This window comes from Hemiscyllium ocellatum, chromosome 13 (genome assembly GCF_020745735.1).
Source record: "Hemiscyllium ocellatum isolate sHemOce1 chromosome 13, sHemOce1.pat.X.cur, whole genome shotgun sequence".
Classification (NCBI taxonomy): Eukaryota; Metazoa; Chordata; class Chondrichthyes; order Orectolobiformes; family Hemiscylliidae; genus Hemiscyllium; species Hemiscyllium ocellatum.
In genome coordinates, this window is record NC_083413.1 from 22,749,502 (window position 1) to 22,771,696 (window position 22,195).

At 43.8% G+C, this 22,195-nt stretch overlaps 1 protein-coding gene across 1 annotated transcript in view; it reads left to right on the forward strand.

The window, feature by feature from the left end:
• Positions 1 to 554: 554 nt before the first annotated feature.
• The window catches only part of ghsra (growth hormone secretagogue receptor a), a 33,792-nt gene continuing 12,151 nt past the window's right edge, over positions 555 to 22,195 (forward strand). Inside the window, exon 1 of the mRNA XM_060834065.1 lies at positions 555 to 1,335. Within this exon, the coding sequence (XP_060690048.1) occupies positions 555 to 1,335 (781 nt within the window). The remainder of the gene's footprint in view (positions 1,336 to 22,195) is intronic.

Below are 22,195 nucleotides of genomic sequence, written 5' to 3' on the forward strand. Positions count from 1 at the left end.
TCCCGGGAAGATAAGAACTCCGCTCCGCAGGGAATAGGGCACGGGACAATGGGTGGGAGGCACCTGGAAAATGCAATTCTTGAACTGAAGGAAGTGTGATCAACTACAGACAAAGTACAGCAGAAGAATAGGAAGCTATGGAGCATGATAGAGTCAGTGACAGAGACACACAATGATAGGAAAATACAGGGATAGAGATAGATGGAGAGAAGGAGATGGACATAGAGAATTAAAGAGGTAGACAGAGATGTGAAATTAAAATAAACTTATGGAGAAAGAGAGAAATTGAGAGACACTGTCTCTGGGCTGACCAAATTCCTAGCACAACACTGGCTGCGAATGGTAATCTTCTCACTCCTCTCCTTTGTAGATAGGACGTGGCCAGAAGATGTTCCCAGGGATTCGGCAGATTGGCCCAGTCTTCAGTTTCCTGCACTTTCCTAATTGCCCTTGGGTGCTGAGATGGTGAGGGTTTCGAGCAGTCTCCCCCATGCAGCCTGACAGTGCACTTGGACTTCCCACCAATTACCCCAAGCCCATGTTGTGTTAGCAGCATGTCCAACCGTTCCACCAACATGAACTGTAGTCAGAATTGCAGCCTCTATGACATGGACTATTTCGATAGCTACTCTGATTACCCTGTCAATATCTTCCCCATTCCGATCTTGACCGGGATCACCATTACCTGCATTCTGTTGGCATTGATTGGCATCAGCGGGAATGTCATGACAATCCTGATTGTGCTTAAGTTCAAAGACATGAGGACCACGACTAACTTCTACCTGTCCAGTATGGCCTTCTCAGATCTCTTCATCTTTGTGTGCATGCCCCTGGACTTGTACAGGATTTGGCAGTACAGGCCCTGGAACTTTGGCAACTTGCTTTGTAAGCTGTTCCAGTTTGTCAGTGAGAGCTGCACTTACTCCACCATTCTCAACATCACAGCCTTGAGCGTGGAGAGATACTTTGCCATTTGCTTCCCACTCAAGGCCAAAGTGGTCATCACCAAGAGCAGAGTCAAAGGTCTCATCTTTTTCCTCTGGTCAGTGGCCTTTGTTAGTGCGGGGCCCATCTTTGTTTTGGTTGGCGTTGAGCACATAAATGGAACTGATCCCCTCTTGACAAACGAATGTAAGGCCACGGAGTACGCGGTCAAGTCCGGCCTCCTGAATATCATGGTTTGGGTGTCCAGCATCTTCTTCTTCCTGCCCGTCTTCTGCCTTTCGATACTCTACAGCTTAATTGGGAGGAAACTGTGGCGACGCAAGAGGGAGAGCGTGAGACCCAGCATCAGCAGCAGAGAGAAGAACAACAAGCAGACAGTGAAGATGCTCGGTAAGCGTTTAGAGAAATGACCTACCTTTTTGTAGCGCCTTTCGCAACCGCGGTACATCCCAGAACTCTTTCCAGCCAAACAAGTACTTTTAAGCTAGTCACTGTTCTAAACTTTCACAAACACCAAAATCACCAGAACTTTCTGTGCAGTGCTTTTCAACTATCCTGCTATTGTCAGTCTAGAACCATAGGATTCCTCTTTCAATGTTCCTGAAAAGCAGAGATATTGAATCTTTTCAAGGCAGAGGTAGATTAATTCTTGATAAACAAGAGGATGAAAGGTTCTCAACAGTAGGTGGGAATGCGGATTTGAGGTTACAGCCAGATCAGCTATGACCTTATTAAGTTATGGAATAGTCGGGAGGGGCTGACTTTGCCTACTCCTGTGCCTAGTTTATATTTTTGTATTTTCCTGAAGCTGAGTGATGCAGGATAAAATTGGAGCCAGTCTTTATATACATTTATGCATTTATGTTAGAGATATAAAGCAAAACATACACCTCCAAATCAAGTGGCTGCTACTTCAGTCTGTTCAAATTTACAGGAGCACAGCTCATTTCTCAGTTCCTGCTCGCCAAGTACATACAAATGACAGCAAGCCCCAGCCCACATTTCAGTGTTTTTCAGTCTCTTAACTGTAATTCGAATACACAACCTTCTTGACTAAGATGGGAGTGTTCGCCTCAAGCCACACTTACACTAGAGAGAAAGATTATACACAGAAACCAATCTCCCGAGGCTCCAAAGCCTGTCCACTGTCGGCAAGACACAAGTCAGGAATGTCATGGAATACTCCCCATATGCTTCTATGGGTGCAGTTTCAACAACACTCAAGAAGCTTGACATCACCTAGAACAAAACGGTCCACTTATTTGGCAGCCCATTGATCTCCTTCAATACTCACTCACTTTGCCATCAATGCACAGTGGCAGCTGTGTGAGCATCTCCAAGATACACTGCAAAAACTCACCAAGTTTCTTTTGACAGTATTTGCCAAGTCTGTGACCTCTACCATGTAAACAAACAAGGGCAGTCGATTCATGGGAACGTGATTGATGAGGGCAAGGCAATGGATGTTGTCGACATGGACTTGAGCAAGGCCTTTGCTAAGGTCCCTCATGGCAAGCTGATACAGAAGGTAAAGTCACATGGGATCTGTGGGGAGCTGGTAAGACAGGTACAGAACTGGCTTAGTCATAGAATACAGAAAGTAAGGGTGGAAGGGTGCTTTTCTGACTCAAGATCTTTGATCAGTGGTGCTCCACAGGAGTCACTGCTGGGACCCCTGTTGTTTGTAATAGATATAAATGCTTTTGCAGGAGAACCATGATGGTTTTATTAGTAGTTTGCAGATGAAACAAAGATAGGGAGAGCTGTGGATAGCAAGGAGGATTGCTAGAGGATACAGCATGATATCGATAGGCTGGAGACTTGGATGGAGAAATGGCAGATGGAATTTACTGCAGACAAATGCACCTTGTAAAGCCTAATGCCGGAGGGAAGTATACAGTAAATGGCAGAACCATTAGAAACATTAACATACCAAGGAATCTGGGTGCATGGGTCCACTGTTCCATGAAAATGGCAGCACAAGTGGATAATGTCAAGAAGGCATATAGCATGCTTGTCTTTATCAGTCAAAGCATGGTGTATAAAAATTAGCAAGTCATGTTGCAGCTGTATAGAACTTTAGTTAGGCCGCGTTTGAAATATTGTGTATAGTTCTGGTTGCCACATTACCAGTAGGAGGTGGAGGCTTCAGACAGGGTACAGAAACTGTTTACCAGGATGTTGTCTGGTGGGAGCGTATCAGCCATGAGGAGAGATTGGACAAACTTGATTTGTTTTCACTTGAACGTCAGAGGCTGAAAGACGATTTGTAGAAGTTTACAGAATTATGGGAGGCATGGATAGAATGGATAGGCAGAATCTTTTTCCCGAGGTAAAGTAGAAATGTCATTTACTGGGGGAAATAAGTTAAAGGTAAAAGGGGGTAAGTTTAAAGGAGATGTGAAAGGTAAGTTTTTTATACAGAGAGTGGCAAATACCTGGAATGAGCTGCTAGAGGAGGTGATAAAGACAGATGTGATAGCAACATTTGAGAATCACCTTGACCGACACACGAATAGGTGGAGAATAGAGGGCTAAGGACCGCACAGAGACAAAAGGATTTTAGTTTAGAAAGTCATCATGTGTCGGTGCAGGCTTGGTGCTGTACTGTTCTTTGTTCCTTGTTCTCTATGTCTCTAGTTTCTTATTTCCCTCTCAGTCATACACCACCTTGACTTGGATGTACTCTGCTGTTCCTTCACAGTTGCAAGCTCAAATTCCTGGATCCTGCTCTCTAACAGCACTGTGGGTGAACCTACACCCCAACAACAGAGCATTCAGGAAGGCAGCTCAGATTGATACCGAAGGAATAAGCGATACATTTCCAAATCAGGATGATGAGTGGCTTAGAGGGGAACTTGCACCTGGTGGTGTTCTCATGTATCTGCTGCTGTTGTCCTTCTAGATGGTCAGGCTAGAGGGCTTGGAAGGATCCTTTGAGGGAGACTTGTTGTGCATCACATAGATGGTACACATTCCTATCATGGTGCTTATATCGAGGAGTGAACAACATAAATATAGTCACTGAGGCAGTCTTACTGTTTGAGACAGAGAGCATCTCACTTCCAAACATAATAGCAATTAGCACAGGAACCATGATCAGGCACAGGGGTGGTGCATTGTCAGATGTCAATACTGAGGAAGTCCTGTACTGTAAAACAGCCACGACTAAGCATTGTCAGATGATCAGTACTGAGGTACTCCTGCTCTGTCGCAGTGTCAGTGCAGAAGGAGCACGAAACTGTTGGTGAGTCAGTGTGGAGGAAGAGTTGCAATCAGGGAGTGCATCACTGTCAGAGAGTCAGCACTGAGGGAGTGCAGAACTGTCAGAGAGTCAGTACTGAGGGAGTGCAGCACTGTCAGAGGGTCAGCACTGAGGGAGTGCAGAACTGTCAGAGAGTCAGCACTAAGGAAGTGCAGCACTGTCAAAGAGTCAGCACTGAGGAAGTGCAGCACTGTCAGAGTCAGCACTGAGGGAATGAAGAACTGTTAGAGAGTCAGCACTGAGGGAGTGCAGCACTGTCAGAGAGTCAGTACTGAAGGAGTGCAGCGCTGTCAGACAGTCATTACTGAGGGAATGCAGCACTGTCAGAGAGTCAGCACTGAGGGAGTGCAGCACTGTCAGAGAGTCAGTACTGAGGGAATGCAGCACTGTCAGACAGTCAGTACTGAGGGAGTGCAGCACAGTCAGAGAGCCAGTACTGAGGGAGTGCAGCAATGATGGAGGATCATTACTGAGGTAGTACAGCACTGCCAGAGAGTCAGTACAGAGAGTGCTGCATTGTCTGAGGGTCAATGCTGAAGGTGTGCTGCACCGTTGGAGTGTGTGTACTGATACAGCACTGCATTTTTGACAAGTCAGCACTGAGGGTGTGCTGTTCAGTAGGACATCAATTCTGAGGGAGTTCTGCATTACTGGGTGGACAGCAATATCATAAAATATTCCATGCAGCATGCAAAGGAGCTGTGCTTATATCAATATCAGATTGGACCTGATCTTATCAGATAGCATAATGAGCTTGAGGAGCCAAATGACCTACAAGTGGTTCTAAACTCTTTTTATGTATATGTCCTGATCAATAGTTATTCTTAAACCAACATTATTTGAGCAGCAGTGTGAAAACTTTCTGTATACGAATTGGCTGTCGTTTCCTACATTTTAACAGTGACTATGCTTAGTTAGATTTAAAAAGGTTTTCAATAAAAAATACTTATAAAAAAGGCACTTAGTTGGTTGTAAAACACTTTGAGACACCTGATGATCACTAAAGACACTACAGAAATTCAAGATCTTTTGTTTGTCTGGTTGGTGGCAGTAAATGAATTAATGCTCATGCGGATACAGTGTTCAAAATATGCCATACAGTTATAATAACCCAGACATTGTGGTTGAAGTGACAGTGAAACTGTCAGCATTTATGGTCATTACACTCTGAAACTGACAGTGGTTTCTGTAACCCACCTACGCCTAGTGCAGTGTGATAATTCAGATAGATCTCTCTCCTCCAGGATATGCTGATGATATTCTTGCAGACAGAAGTCTTGGGAAGTTATTTGTTTTGCTGTGAAATTTTTCTGTTTCTGCTGGCAGAAAACCTTTGTAAAAGTTGCTCCTTATTGAATGAGGTGTAACTGGGTTTTTGAAGCTGCAGTGAATCATAATTATTGCTGAACAATACCTATGATCCTGAAAATATAACTTCTATCATTGAGAAATGTCAGACTTCTCCATTATGATAAGGCAATTACATTTATTTTTAAAACATTCCTATTGTATTTCAACTTCTACTTCAATACCTTGCCATCTTTTCACTCTCCGTGAAATGATTTCAAGATGATGGATTCAGTGCGTAATGCTCTGGCTTGCTGTCTGTGAGAATTCTTTAATTTAATTGGTTGCTTAGTTCACACAATGACACCATCATTACTGGATGTTGGTGGACCCGCTGATCCTGGAACTGAATTAATATCTGGGAAGGTGAAAATCTAAGTCATAGAAATAGCTGGATATTACTGGTTCTCTTAAATTAACTGTTTGTGCAGCTATTTGTGCACTTGTAAATGTTCAGCGACTGCTGCCCAATCACAGAATCACAACTTACAATCGTCACTGTCTTACTAACTGCATGAAAAAGTAACTTAAGGTGATCTATTGAATTGATGATGTGATGAAACAAAGAACTGCAGATGCTGAAAAATTGCTGGAGAAACTCAACAGGACTGGCAACATCTGTTGATAGGAAGCAGTGTTAAAATTTTGGGTCCAGCGTTAAAATTTCTTCAGAACTGTTAGTTACTAGGAACAGGCGATATTTATGCTAATGATGGATGGGTGGAGAGGAAGCCTAGAAAGGACAAGGCAACAGCCATGTCTGGCCCATTTCCTGCCCTCACTGTTTCTCTTTCCACCCACCACAGTGATGGGGTCCCTCTGGTCCTTATTTACTACCCCACTAACATCCTCATCCAAAGGATCATTAGCCGCCATTTCTGCCACCACCAGACACATATTCCCCCCACTCCTCTTGTCAGCATTCTACAGGGACCATTCCCTCCAGCACACTCTGGTCCATTCCTCCTCCACGTTTAAAACCTTCCACAGCCCCATGGTACCTTCCCATGTAATCCCAGAAGGTGTAGCACTTGCCTATTCACTTCCTCTCTCCTCATGGCCTAAGGCCCCAGACACACTTTCCATGGGATACCTGCACTTCATACAGTCTGGTCTACTGTATTCACTTTTCACAATGTGGTCTCCTTGACACTGGAGAGACAGAACGCAGACTGGGTGCCTGCTTTGTGGAACACCTACATTCTGTCCACAAAAATGATATCAAACTTCTAGATGCCTGCCACTTCCAGGCACCACCAATACCCCAGATCTCTGTCTCAGGTTTGCTAAAGTGCTCCAGTGAAGCTCAGTGCAAGCTGGAGGAAAAGAACCTTCGTATTCTGCTTGGGGACCTTGCAACAATCAGCACTCGATATTGACTTAATTAATTTTAGAGCCTGAATACATTCTCCCATGCCCCACGGGCCTGTCAATATATGGGCTTTTTTTTAGGACAGCCAACCCATTTTCATCTGTTTGTGATTCTCGTTATCAGCTTTTCTTTCTCCTGGGCATTGTATCATCCATCCCTTGTTTCTGCTGAACTGTCATTCTGTCTCTCTGGGTTCCACCTCCACCCATCTGCTCACTCCCTGCCATCTGGAGAAATCCCACCTTTTCCTATCTCCAATCAATTCGAAAGAAGGTCTCAAAACATGCACTCAGCTTTCTCTACACAGATGCTGACGAACCTGCGGAGTTTCTCCAGCAATTTCTGTTCTCGAATTTAGAATATGGTTCGTTTATATTTGCAGGAAGCAACATACATTCATGTGTGGGAAGATGTTCTCTGCAAACGAAAGGCATATGTTCAAGCCTTGTGCATCTTGTGAATTATGCTGGACCTTCGGGACCCTATAATACTATGTTGCTTTCTCCATGGGAGCAGCTCAGCTAATCAGGGTTGACTTGACAACCTATCAGCACCTTTTTCTCACATAGCATAAGTTGTCGCCATCATTTGAAATTTGGCATTCTTGCGTTTGTCCTGAAGACAGAAAAAGCATTGACACCATCACTGTCTTTTCAGCCATTTTCTAATTCTACACTGCCCATATCAGAGTGTTTGGAAATGGTTAAATTGGCTGAGACCCTCCTCACTGGAAATGAATGAGGGATAGACTAAGAGAGACTTCTAAACTAATTAAATGGTTTAATAGGGTAAATATAGGGAAAATATTTCCACTTGATGGGTGAGAAGAAATAGATGTAATGCATACAAAATTGTTACTAATAAACCAGAAGGAATTGAGGGAAAATGTTCTTACCCAGAGATAATTAAACTATAGAACTTGTGACCACGAAGGAGTAGTTGGTATTGATGAATAGTATTGATGAACTGACTGGTAAAATGAACAGAATGATATTACATTACTTACAGTGTGAAAACAAGCCGTTCGGCCCAACAAGTCCACACCGACCCGCCGAAACACAACCCACCCAGACCCATTCCCCTACATTTACCCCTTAACCTAACACTATGGGCAATTTAGCATGGCCAATTCACCTAACCTGCACAATTTTTTTGGACTGTGGGAGAAAACCAGAGCACCATGGAGGAAACCCACACAGACACAGGGAGAATGTGCAACCTCCACACAGACAGTCGCCTGAGGCGGGAATTGAACCCAGGTCTCTGGTGCTGTGAGGCAGCAGTGCTGACCACTGTACCACTGTGCCACCTATGATATGCTGAGAGGGAGAGATGGATGAGGGGAGGCTCACTTGCATCATAAATGGCAGCATAGACCAGTAGGGTCAAATGGCCTGTTTCCATGATGTTGAATTCCCTGCCTAAGAACTCCAGGATATCATAATTGGACAATTCTTTGTTCTTTATTTGAACAGACAGGTTACTGAGTTTTAATAATAGAAAAATTTTAAACAGGCTATAAAGCTGTGAATATCCAGAGGAAATAATTTCCCACAGTTCATCTGATCCTCTGTTCCTGTGCCAATCCTTGTAAACTTTAAACCCCATTTCCTTTGAGATTTTTAATAATGTCAGTCATTTCAGGCACCTAGTCTGACATGAAACACTCCCAAGGCAGGCGCAGAGCAGTATTTACAATTTAGGAAAGTCAACCCTACACTGTGACCAACAAACATTCTCAGGACAGGTACACTGGGGTGGGGGGTTAGGTACAGAGTAAATCTCCCTCATTTAAACTGAAAGTAAAGCTCCCATGACACTCCCCATAAAACAGTGACAAGAAGAGTTTAATTCAAATAAATATGAGGTACAGCATTTTGGAAAAGCAATTCAGAGCAGGACGTATACACTTAATGAGTGTATAGAGAGAGTCCTAGAGAGTGTTGCTGAACAAAGAGACCTTGGAGTGCAGGTTCATAGCTCCTTGAAGGTAGAGTCACAGGTAGATAGGATAATGAAGAATGCATTTGGTATGTTTTCTTTTATTGGTCAGAGCACTGGGGGGTCATGTTGCGGCTGTACAGGACATTGGTTAGGCTACTGTTGGAATATTGCGTGGATTTCTGGTCTCCTTCCTATCAGAAGGATGTTGTGAAACTTGAAAGGGTTCAGAAAAGATTGACAAGGATGTTGCCAGGTTTGGAGGATTTGAGCTATTGGGAGAGGTTGAATCGGCTGGAGCTGTTATCCCTGGAGCATCGGAGGCCGAGGGGTGACTTTATAGAAGTTAATAAATCATGAGGGGAATGGATAGGATAAATAAATAAAGTCTTTCCCTCGGGTAGGGGAGTCCAGAAATAGAGGGCATAGGTTTAGTGAGAGGAGAAAGATATAAAAGGGAACTAAGGGGCAACTTTTTCACGCAGAGGGTGGTACGTGTATGGAATGAGCTGCCAGAGGAAGTGGTGAACGCTGGTACAATTACAACATTTAAAAGGCATTTGGATGGGTGTATGAATAGGAAGGGTTTGGAGGGATATGGGCCAAATGCTGACAAATGGAACTAGATTAATTTAGGATATCTGGTCGGAACGGACGAGTTGGACCGAAGGGTCTGTTTCCCTTACATCTCTATGATTCTAAACACTCCCTGCCTAGGGACAGCATAGGATTAGATAGAGAATAAAGCTCCCTCGACACCGTTTCTATCAAACACTCCCAGGTGAGGTCTAGCATGATTTAGGTGTATAGTTGAGTAGTATTTATGTTGTAGGATTTGTAATCCAAACCCATTGATTAGTAATCCAGTGTGTAGAATTTAATATCCCACTGTGGTGCTTCGAGAATTTGAATCACTGTTTTGAAATTGGGAAATAAAAAGTCAGTTTCTGTATAATTGACCATACATCTTTTGGAATAAAACCCATAAGTATTGCAGATACTTAATGGGTCTGGCAGCAACTGTGGAGTCAATGATTGAAGCTGTATGTGACTCTTCTTAAGAACTGAAGGAAGGTAGAAATACAATGGATTTTATGCCATTGAAAGCGGAAGGGCAGCCTGAACAAATGGGAAGATCAGGGACAGGATCATCATGGAATCCTTACAGTGTGAATCAGGCCATTTGACCGAAGCTAAGAGCGTGATGCTGGAAAAGCACAGCGGGTCAGGCAGCATCTGGACAGCAGGACAGTCGACGTTTCAGGCAGAAGCCCTTCATTAGGAAGATGCTGATCCTTAGCATCAGCAGTTCTCACTCTCGCCCATTTGACCCAAGTCCACACCAACCCTCTGGCGAGTAACCTGCCCCTACCCTATTACTCTGCATTGAACCCACACATCCTTGGATACTATGGAGAATTTAGCGTGGCCAATTCACTTAAACTGCACATCTTTGGATAGTGAGAGGAAACCGGAACACCTGGAGGAAATCCAAGCAGACATGGGGAGAATCTGCAAACTTCACACAAACAGTCAGCTGAGGCTGGAATCGAAACTGGGTCCCTAGTGCTATGAGGCAGCAGTGCTAACCACTGAGCCACCGTACCATCTGCAGGTGATTGGTTAGCAATGATGTCATGGAACAAAAGATTAAGGATTGATAATGGGTGCAGTAAAGAGGCAAAGTATTTGTGCAGAGTGAGTGATATTAGTGGAATAGTAATAGTGCTATCCAAAAGCAAAAGCAGCAGAAACAAAGTTCACACTGGTAAATGTAAAAAAAAAGATTTCAACAAAATCAAAATGAAGGATTGTTGAAGTTGTAGAACTCAGTACTGAAGCTAAAAGGTTGTGAAGTGCCCCCCAAGTGGGGGGGGATGAGATGTTGCTAGGATTTCACTAGAACACTGCATCAGGCCAGCAAGACAATGGATAAAAATGGTAGGACATGCATGTATACTGTACGAAGGTGCTCCACAAAACTGCACTCACTCCACAATTGATCTCCCTATCCTGTACTACAATGAGCGAGGGACAAGCAAACTGTTCCTTCACAAAAAAAACCCCGTAAGAACTGCAGATGTTGGAAATCTGAAACAAAAACAGAACTTGTTCGGAAATCTCAGCAGGTCTGACAGCATTTGTGGTGAGAAATCAGACTTAACGTTTCGGGTCACTGATCCTTCTTAAGAACTGATGGTAGCTGGGAAAAGACAAAGTGCTAGAGATCACAGTGGGTCAGGCAGCATCCATGGAGAGGAAGCAAGCTAATGTTTAGTGATTAGATGACTCTTAGCTAGGAAAAGGATGGCTTTTGTACAGAAGATGGGATGGGGGAGAGGGGGTGAAGGGTATATGATAGGTGGAGATAGAGTCCGAAGGGAGAGAAAAGCAGTTGGAACAACAAAGGAATGATTAAAGGGGGAATGAATAGCTGCTAATGGGACTATTAGTAACTGACAATGGGTAGTTTGTGGTAGCAGCCCAAGGCCTGGTGTGTGGGGATGGGGGAAAGCATGGTAAAAGGTGCTCAAGGCCTAAAATTGTTGAACTCGATATTGAGTCCAGAAGGCCGTATAGTTCTCAAATGGAAAAAGAGGTGCTGTTCTTCATGCATGCACTGAGCTTCACTGGAGCACTCCAGCAAGCCCAAGACAACGACATTGGCCACAGAACATAACAGTGTGTTGAAGCAACTGGAAGCGAAGGGTCTTTTTTGTGTTCTGCGAAGTGGTCACCCAGTCTATGCTTCATTTCCCCAACGTAGAGGAGACCACATTGTGAGCAGTGAATGCAGTCGACTAGATTGTGTGAAGTGCAGGTAAAGTGCTGCTTCACTCGGAAGGTGTGTTTGAGCTCTTGGACACAGGTGTTCGACGGTTACAGGGAAAGGTGCCATGGGCTGTGTAAAACCATTCTTTGCCAAGCTACCATCAATTCTGAAGAAGGGTCATTGGACCTGAAATGTCAAATTTGATTTCTCTCCACAGATGCTGAGCTTTTCCAGCAATTTCTGTTTTTGTTTCAGATGATTCCTTTGGCTGGAATGGGTGGTTGGGCCTAGGACAGCAAGGGGGCAGGAGTAAAAAGGCAAGTATTAAAGCTCCTGCAAGGGCATGGGAAGCTATCATGGGAGGAAAAGGAAGTGTTGGTCATGACGATATTGGTGAGGGCATGATCCTACTCAAATGGTGAAAGGAGAGGATGGAGGATGAGGATGATGAGTGAAACTGTCCAATTGTAGTGAAAATCAGACTTGCTTACTAATGTCCTTTCAGGAAAGACCCCTGATCCAGAGTAGTCCATATGTGACTTCAGTCTCACACCAATGTAGTTGATTCTTTGCTTCCTTTTGTAAGTGTGGTGGCTCAGTGAATAACACTGCAGCCTCCCAGCATCCAGTAACCAGGTTCGATTCCACCTTCAGCTGACCATCAAGTGTTGAGTTTGCATATTCTCCCCGTGTTTCCTCCTACAGTCCAAAGATGTGCACATTAGATGGATTGGCTTTGGAAAATTGCTCATAGTGTGTAGGTTGGGTGGAATATCCCCGGGAAATGTAGGGTGACACTGATGGGTTTGAGTGGGATGCCCTTTAGAGGGTTGATATGGATTCAGTGGGCCAAATGGTCTACTCAGCACTACAGGGACTCTTTGAAGTGCACTTGCAAGCTTTTGTCTCAAACTGCCCTGAGCAGATCAGGAAAGATTTAAATGCCTTTCACCCCCAACCCATCACCTTCTTAGATCAATCAGGGAGGAGTAACGAATGGCAGCTTTGGCATTGACATCGGCATCTTTAAAACAAATGAGGAGAAACACCATGAAGGACTGAATGTGAAAGGTGGCTAGCACGTACATTCTTTCATTGCTATTGGCATCCCTATGCAGCCAGTTGGAATGCTCTTTTGAATTGCAATACAATCAATGCAGGGGAATCACTCAATAATGGTAATGATATTAACAATATTTCCTCAGTGATGGATGCAACTTCAGATTTAATGAGTTAAAATTGATAATTTGCCTCAGTAAACGTCTTGATCCTTTTCTGATGGATCACGTTTCTCCAGCAGACTGCCTGGCTGTCTCTGCAACCAATTTGCATGGTCTGCTTCAATTCCCACTCCCAGACTATCTCATGATATTTGATGACATGGAGTCAGAGAAACCTTCAAAACAGCAGGAGGCCATTCAGCACGCCATCTCAAAAATAAGGGCTCATGGTTTAGGGAAGTTTATTAGCGTGGAGAGAGGATTGGTTAAAAGTTAGAAAATCGAGAATAATAAAAAATAATTTTCAGGCTTTTACTTATGGGGTTTTAGAAGCTTCAGTGCTGGGTCCTCACTAATTTGCAAACAGTTTTCTATCCGAATTAAATGCTCATGTCTTAGGCAAAGGATCAGAGTGTAATGGAGTCACACTCTGTGTGAGTTAGGGTGGCACGATGGCACAGTGGTTAGCACTGCTGGCGCACAGCGCCAGAGTCCCGGGTTCAATTCCCGCCTCAGGCGACTCTCTGTGTGGAGTTTGCACATACTCCCCGTGTCTGCGTGGGTCCCCTCTGGATGCTCCGGTTTCCTCCCACAATCCAAAAATGTGCAGGTTAGGTGAATTGGCCATGCTAAATTGCCCGTAATGTTAGGTGAAGGGGTAAATGTAGGAGTATGGATCTGGGTTGTATACGCTTTGGCGGGTCAGTGTGGACTTGTTGGGCCGAAGGGCCTGTTTCCATACTGTAAGTAATCTAATCTAATTTGTGGATGATATACAACTAGGGGGGCCCATTAGCTCTGAGGAAATGATTGCATTTACCTGGTACCATGGAGAAGATGGCTTAAGGCAATGGTGCTGAAGAAATAGATAGGCAGCCACTTCAGGATTGTGCCCTGATAGAATCCAACCTCTGGGGGGTGAAGGTTGTTCCGGGGTGTACTGGGTCAGCTGCCCACCATTGAGACGTATGAACAAATTAATGGCAACAAATTAATCCAATAAAGAGCCAACTTGCAGCAATGAATCCCAATGGAATGAAGGGATGTGGGAACAGGATACTGGAGCTGAGGGAGGAGAAGATCAGAAACGACGCTACAGAATGTGGAGTATGGTGAAGGGGTAAAATGATTGGGATGATGATTGTCAGATTGAAAATCCAAGGATAAAACACATATATTGAGGAGTCACAGGGGAAATGGGAAGAAACTAAAGCAGCAAAGAGGTATTATGAGCAGAGACTAGCAGTGAATATAGAAGAGAATCTAAGTCTTCTCAAGGTGTGTTATGAGTAAAAGTGTGGTAACATGTGGTATAGGACTGATTAGGGACCAAAAAGGGCATCAGTTCCTGATGAAGGGCTTTTGCCCAAAACATCGATTTGTGAGCTCCTCGGATGCTGCCTGACCTACTGTGCTTTTCCAACACCACACTCTTGATTCCGATCTCTAGCATCTGCAGTCCTTACTTTCTCTATTTATATATGGAGGCAGGATACACAACTGAGGCATTAAATGAATACATTGTATCTGTCTTTATGAAGGAAAAGGCTACTCCCAAAGTCATAGTGAAAGTTATTGAAATGCTAAAATGGCTGAAATTGATATGCTGGAGGTATAAAAAAGGCTGGCTGTACTTACAGCCGGTAAGTTACCAGCACCAGTTGAGATGCATCTGAGGATGCTGAAGTGAATAAGGGAGGAAATTGTAGAGGCACTAGATATCTTCTTCCAAATCTCCTTAGAGAAATGGTTCTAGAGGAGAATTCCAAAACGTTGTGCCCTTTGTTGATTCAGTGTGTAGGGATAAATCCAATAGGTGCAGGTCAGTCAGTTTAAATTTGGTGGTGGGCAAGCTTTCAAAAACAATAAATTAACACTAAATTAATCGTTACTTGGCCATTTAAGAAAAGCCATCAGATATTTGTTCAGGGTGACTTGTGTTTGACTAACCTTGTTGACGTTTTGGTGAAGTTATTGAAGTGGTTGGTGAGGATAATGTGGTTGATGTGGTATATATAAACTTCCAAAAGGTATATGATAAAAAGCCACATCATAGACTTGTCTGTAAAGTTGATGTCCAATGACAATACAAATATAAGATTGGCTAATTGACAGCAAACATGAGAGGAGCAGGGAATTTTTTTTTCCCTTTGGACTGGAGGAGGATAAATAGTGGAGTTCTTCTAGGGTCAGTCTAAGAATCAAAGCTTTTCTTAATCTATAATAATTACCATACTTGAGCTTATGGGACACAATTTCAAATTTAACAGAGCACACAACATTTGGAAATATTGTGAATTGTGAGGAGGATAGTGATATAATTCAGGAGGATAGAGAGAGCTTGGTGGAATGGATAACATGTGGCAAATAAACTTTAATGCAAAGAAGCATAAAATAATTTATTTTTGCAAAACGAGTGAGGCTGTGTAAAATAATGGATGCCATTCTCTGATGTGTATGCCAACTCCATTTACTTACCTTTGCTTCATAACCCTTGACTGGCACAGACTTGATGGGCTGAAAAGCCTTTTTCTGTTCTGTCAACATCTATGATCCCATAACTCTATCATTTCAATTCCTTTCTAGTAGTTGATACAACAGTTTGACTTCCTAGGGCATTTCAGAGTGTAGTTAAGAGTCAACCACGTTGCTGTGGGTCAGGAGTGATACTTGGGCCAGACCAAGTAAGGATGGCAGATTTGCACTGGTAAACAGATGGGCTTTTATGACAATTGACCATGCCATGACCGTGCATTGCCATCTTTAGACCTTTAAGCAGCTCACCATCACCTTCTGAAGGACAACTAGGGACAGTCAATAAATGCTGAACCTTTACATGAAATGAAACTGCAGCTTGTTAAAGCGATATTAATACTGTCAATATTCACACCACTTTCTTATTGAAAGGGTTGAAGAGCCAGCTGGGAGCATTTCACTGGGATGTTGTTTCTTTTAACATGCTTTATGTTTTATCTTTATTCATTCAGGGGATGTGGGCATTTCTGGCTGTGCCACCATTTATTACTCATCCCTAATTACCTCCAAAAAGGAGATGGTCGGCTGCAGTCCATTTTGTGTAGCTACTCCCATACTGCCCTTACAGAGGGAGTACCAGGATTTTGACCCAGTGATACTGAAGGAATAGTGATATGTTTCCAAGTCAGGATGGTGGGTGGCTTTGAAGGGAACTTGAAGGTGGTGGTAGTCCCATGCATCTGCTGCCCTTATCCTTCTAGATGGAAGTCATTGTGGGTTTGGAAAGTGCTGTCTCAGGAGCCTTGATGAATGTCTGCAGTGCACTTTGGAAATGCAATGACTCCTACTGAAGTGAAGGGAGTGGATGTTTGGAGATGTGGTACCAATCAAGCCAACTACTACTGGATTTTGTCAAGCCCCCGAGTGTTGTCGGATCAGCATTCCTCGAGACAAATGGGAGGTATTGCATCATACTCCTGATTTGTGTCTTGTAGACGGTGAATAGACTTTGGGGAGATACGAGGTAAGTTACTTACTGCAAAATTCCTGGCCTCAAAACTTATTTTGTAGCCACAGCTAGTCCAGTTCAGTTTCTGGTCACTGGTAATCTCTTTTGAAGTGGTGGATCCAGTGATGGTGATTGAGTATCAAAGGGTGATGGCCAGATTCTGTCTTTTTGGAGTTGTGCATGGTGCTGAATGTTGTGCAGTCATCAGTAATGGCGCACCCCCACTTCTCACCATATGATGGAGGGAAGCCATTGATGAAGCAGCTGGAGATGGTTAGATCTAAGAAACTCCCCTGAGGAACTCCTGCAGAGATAGTGTGAGCTGAGAAGACTGATTTCCATCACTCCAGTAACATTTAAGAAGCTTGACAACCTCCAGGACAAAGCAGCCTGCTTGATTGGCACCACATCCACAAATATTGGCTCCCTCCACTACTGACGCAAGGTAGCAGCTGTGTGTACTATCGACAAGGTGCACTGCAGACATTTGCCAATGATCCTTAGACAGCATTTTCCAAATCCATGACAGCTCCATCTGGAAGGACAAGGGCAGCAGATACACGGGAACACCCCCACCTGCAAAGTACCAGAATGATATCAGGAATTAGGGATTTTAGACACAAGAGAAATTTGGAACAGAGGAGATTAAGTGGTGACTTTATTGGGGTGTTCAAAATTATCAACGATTTTGACAGGGTAAAGAAGGATACTCTGGTTCCATTAGTTGGTCTGTCAGTAACTAGGGAATCACAATTTTAAAAGTGTCAGCAAGAGAGCTAAGAGTTTGATATGGAGAAACTTCTTTACTCAAGGAAGTTCAGATCTGGAATGTCCTGGCTGGGAGAGTGGTGGAGGTGGATGTCATGTAAGGCTTAAAAAGAGAGCTAGATATGTATTTGAAAGTGATGAATTTGGAGGTCCACAGAGACCAGGTTGGAAATGGGATGAGCTGGATAGTCCTTTCAGGAGCTGGTACAGACACAATAGATTGAACGGCCTCCTTCTGTACTGTAAACTTCAACGACTTTAAGTGCCCCTCCAAGTAACTCACCATCCTGACTTGGAAATATATTGCTGTTCCTTCACTGTCGCTGGGTCACAATCCTGAAATACCCTCCCAAAGGGCATTGTGCATCAACCTACAGTGAATGGACTGTAAGGAGGCAGTTCACCATAACCCTCTGAAGGGCAGCTGGCAATGGGCAATAAATGTTGGCCAGAGTATGGTGCTGGAAAAGCACAGCAGGTCAGACAGCATCTGAGGAGCAGGAAAATGGATGTTTCAGGCAAAAGCCCTTTGTCAGGAATCAATCCAGGAAGGGATTTTGCCCGAAACATCGAATTTTCTGCTCCTCAGATGCTGCCTGATCTGCTGTGTTTTTCTCGCATCACACTGTTGACTGTAATCTCTAGCATCTGCGGTCCTCACTTTCGCCTGATAAATGTTGGCCAGCCAGTGACTCCCACGTCCAATAGTGAATTTCAAAAAGCCCACAAACATCTTTCCTTGTGCTAGTTATGACTTCAACCAGCAGAGTGTGTTCCCCTTTGACTCATTGACTTCAGTTTTGCTAGGGCTCTGTGATGGCGCAGTTAGTGAAATGTGACCTTGATGAGTAAGTAACTCTCATCTTTTGGATTAGTGGTGCTGGAAGGGCACAGCAGTTTTGCTGCTCCTCGGATGCTGCCTGAACTGCTGTGCTCTTCCAGCACCACTAATCCAAAATCTGGTTTCCAGCATCTGCAGTCATTGTTTTTACCTAAGTAACTCTCATCTCCCTAGGGCTTGATATCAGAACAGTGAAGAATTATGAACTGAATCCAATGTAAAAAGAGCACCCTTAAATTATTGCTGCACTGTTGTGTGCCATGCTCTCAGCTAACTGAGAATTCATTCTCTACACATTTCTGTCTCTCCCTGGCCTTTATTTTTGTTCCCTAATCAACCTGTTCAGAGATGTTATTGCACACCCCTAGAGCAGATGGAACTTGAACCCAGGTCTCTCGGTCCAGAGTAGGGACACTACCATTGCATTCTCCGTGGCCTTTTAAGAGTTTCCTACCTCTTCAATCAACCTCTTGGCCATCTGCCCTACCCTTCGTCATGTGGCCTTTGATGTCATTTCTTTCTCATAACAGATCTGTTGAGCCCGTGCGGTGTTTTCCTATTTTAAGAGTGCCATATGAATGATTAAATATTTGCTTCATTTTATCAACCAGTGAATAATCCAGATTGAATAAAATGATAATTAGCAGATAATATGATCTCAATCTCAATATTCAGTGGATTCAACCATCTCCAGCACATTCTGCTGCCTTCCAGCTCCCCTGAGTGACTCATCACTTTGGCTCTGTTGATTTGGTATAGATAAATAACAAATACCCTGGTTACAAGTTTTATACCTGTCCTAGGTGATGGCATGGTGCTGTACTAAGTGTGAAAAGCGAGTGTGGGATAATCGAGCCAGTTCACTGCCAACTATTTTGTTACGTGAAAATTAAGATCGATCCCACGCCGAGTCAGAGACAGAGTGAGGTAAATCACATATAATTGTCAGGTGAGCTTCAGAGTAAAGAACCAAGAGACTAAGGGAGAAATTGATTCAATGTACGGAACAGTGAGATCGATTGTTGAACTAAACGCATTATAAAACGATACAGCTTGGATTCCTGACGCACATTTCAAGACCATCGTAAAGCAGTGCACAGCCAGTGATATTATTCCTGAAGTGTACCAACTCTTTCAAGACTGGAAACTCAGTAACTAATTTACACCCAGCAAGATCCCAACAACTTCCTCATGAGGTAGCACCCCAAAATCACAGCACCTCCAATCAGCTGTAGGCCTGGATTTTGTACTCAAATCTCTGGAGCTGGGGTGGGGGAGAGAAATGGTGCCCATAAGCTACTGCCAGCCCATAAGACCATAATGACCAAGAGTAGAATTAGGCCTTTCAGCCCATTGAGTCTGTTCTGCCATCCAATCATTTAACCCCATTCTTCTGCTTTCTCTCTGGTCCCTTTACTAATCGAGAACCTATCTATCTCTGCCTTAAAAACACTCAATGACTTGGCCTCCACAGCTTTATGTGGCAATGAGTTCCATAGATTTACCATCCTCTGGTTCCACTTCATCCCAGGACTAAAGTGTTGTCCCTATATTCTGAAGCTGTGCCCTTGAGCCTTAGCCTGTCCTACATGTGGAAACATGGGTGGCACAGTGGCTCAGTAGTCAGCACTGCTGCCTCACAGCACCAGGGTCCTGGGTTCAATTCCCACCTGTCTGTGTGGAGTTTGCACATTCTCCCTGTGACTGCGTGGGTTTGCTCCGGGTGCTCTGGTTTCCTCCCACAATCCAAAGATTTGCAGGTCAGGTGAATTGGCCATGCTAAATTGCCGGGTAAAAAATGAGGTCTGCAGATGCTGGAGATCACAGCTGAAAATGTGTTGCTGGTTAAAGCACAGCAGGTTAGGCAGCATCCAAGGAACAGGAAGTTCGACGTTTCGGGCATAAGCCCTTCATCAGGAATGAGGAGAGTGTGCACCATGGAAGTTTGTCCTTCCTTTGAAAATTCTGTTCCTGAGGGATTTTTTTCCCTTTGGCTGGGATTTGGTTTGTATGAACAGAAGGAGGCCATTCAGCCCTTTGGATTTGTTCTGGATACTGTCTGGCTGGAGTTCAACTGCAACTACTTTTCTCACAAGTGGCTGCACAAATGTTTGAGTTAAACCCAATTGCAAGATGCAATCAAAAATATTTTAATAATCTCTCTCCCAATAACTTAATACATTCACTGAGTGAAAAAAGAAATGCAATATGAAAGTGGTTGAGACCAAAACATTGTCTGATTTCAGGAAGAAGTTGGATATGGCATTTAGGGCTAAAGAGAACAGAGGATATGGGAGGCAAGCAGGAACAGACTATTGAGTTAGATGATCAGCCATGGTAATAATGCATATGCAGCAAGCTCAAAGGGCCGAATGGCCTACTGCTGCTCCTACATTGTGTGTTTCTATGGACAGGGTGAGGTTCAGAACTAAATGAATGATGGACTGGTATGGAGGGACCTTTAAAGGTGAAAGACAGGATGTTTAGAGGACACTTAAGGGAAACATTTTACATCCTGTCGGTCTGCAATGCACAAACAAGGAGGATAGTTGAGATGGGTAACCTCACAACCTTTAAAAAGTACTTGTTTGAGCATTGAAAGTTTCATAACTTCAAGCAAATGCTGGAAGGTAGGACTAGTGTAGGCAGTATACCATAGGGTCTCTTCCCTACTGTATGATTCTAAGATTCTGTGAGTGTCCTCCCACTGTTCCTGTGTTCTAATGGGATGTACAGAGCATGTGCATCCTGCATTTTGTTTCAGCTGATGGTAGAGTGACTCTAGATTTGTTCGTCTCAGGTTGAGGTTCGAGTCAATTGTATTCTGCACTTCCAGTTTCCCTGAGACACTGAATACCCATGACCTTTGACATTTACTGAATGAGCTAGTTGCAAAAGACAATCACTTTCGTGAATCCTCATTAAGCATTTTTTTTCCCTTTTTGTTACCAACTGTTTCCCCACTAAGCTCTGTTTCTATGATTCTTTGAAGAATTCTCCAACAACTCAATTATTGGATTAAACAAGATCCTGGATACTTCAACTGTAAATACCAGAGAGAAAGACTTAATTTAAAGGTCACCATGCCTTTTATTTCAGTCTGTCTTCCTATCTCTATGTATGCACAGACTATTATTTCCTAAACCTACCCACAATGTAGGCATAGCTTGTTTTTTTTCTCTCAAGAATTGTTTCTCAATTTTTCTTTTTTGACTCCTGTAGTTTTCTGTAAATTGTAATTTTTTTTTGAGGCAGGTCCCTTCCCACCATGATTAATTTCAAATTTTCTTTGTTTTAACTTGTCGTTTCTCCTCCACGCCCAACTTCTGACTGGTCTCCCATTCCATGTACAGCCAGCAATTATTCACACGTGGGTTTTCAATCATGTATGTTGGATAAAGAAACACCAATTTGCAAAACAACTCCTGCATCAGTCTTCCAGTGGGAGAGATCACCGAGTCATGGTCAGAAAGGAAATCCTTGTAGATCGGGGAGCTGCACTAATTTGACAGTTTCTTTCAAAGAGCTAAAATTGATATGATGGACCAGATGGCCAATCTTCCAGACACCACCATCACAATTCCCTGGATACATCCTGCTCCCACTTGCAGGACAGACCCAGCAGAAGATGGGAAGGAGCTGCCTGGGGAGTCCTCAACGTTGACTTCAGACTCCATGAAGTAAGGATCATAGCATCAGGTCAACCAGGAAACCTCCTGTTGATTATCAACTACTTTAGTGCCCACCCACCTCCCTGCTAACTGATGAATCAGTACTTTTAGATTAGATTAGATTACTTACAGTGTGGAAACAGGCCCTTCGGCCCAACAAGTCCACACCGACCCGCCGAAGCGCAACCCACCCATACCCCCACATACACCCCCCACCCAACACTATGGGCAACCCAGCATGGCCAATTCACCTGACCCGCACGTCTTTGGACTATGGGAGGAAACCGGAGCACCCGGAGGAAACCCACGCAGACACGGGGAGAACGTGCAAACTCCACACAGTCAGTCGCCTGAGGCAGGAATTGAACCCAGGTCCCTGGCGCTGTGAGGCAGCAGTGCTAACCACTGTGCCACCGTGCCGCCCAACAGGGTGACAGGGTGCATCCTGTGAAAGTAAAAGATAACTCCCTTGCTCCTGTCGGATGAATGTTGTGAACCTTAAAAAGGTTCAGAAGAGGTTTATGAAAATGTTGCCAGGTTTGGAAGGTTTGAGCTACAGGAAGAGGCT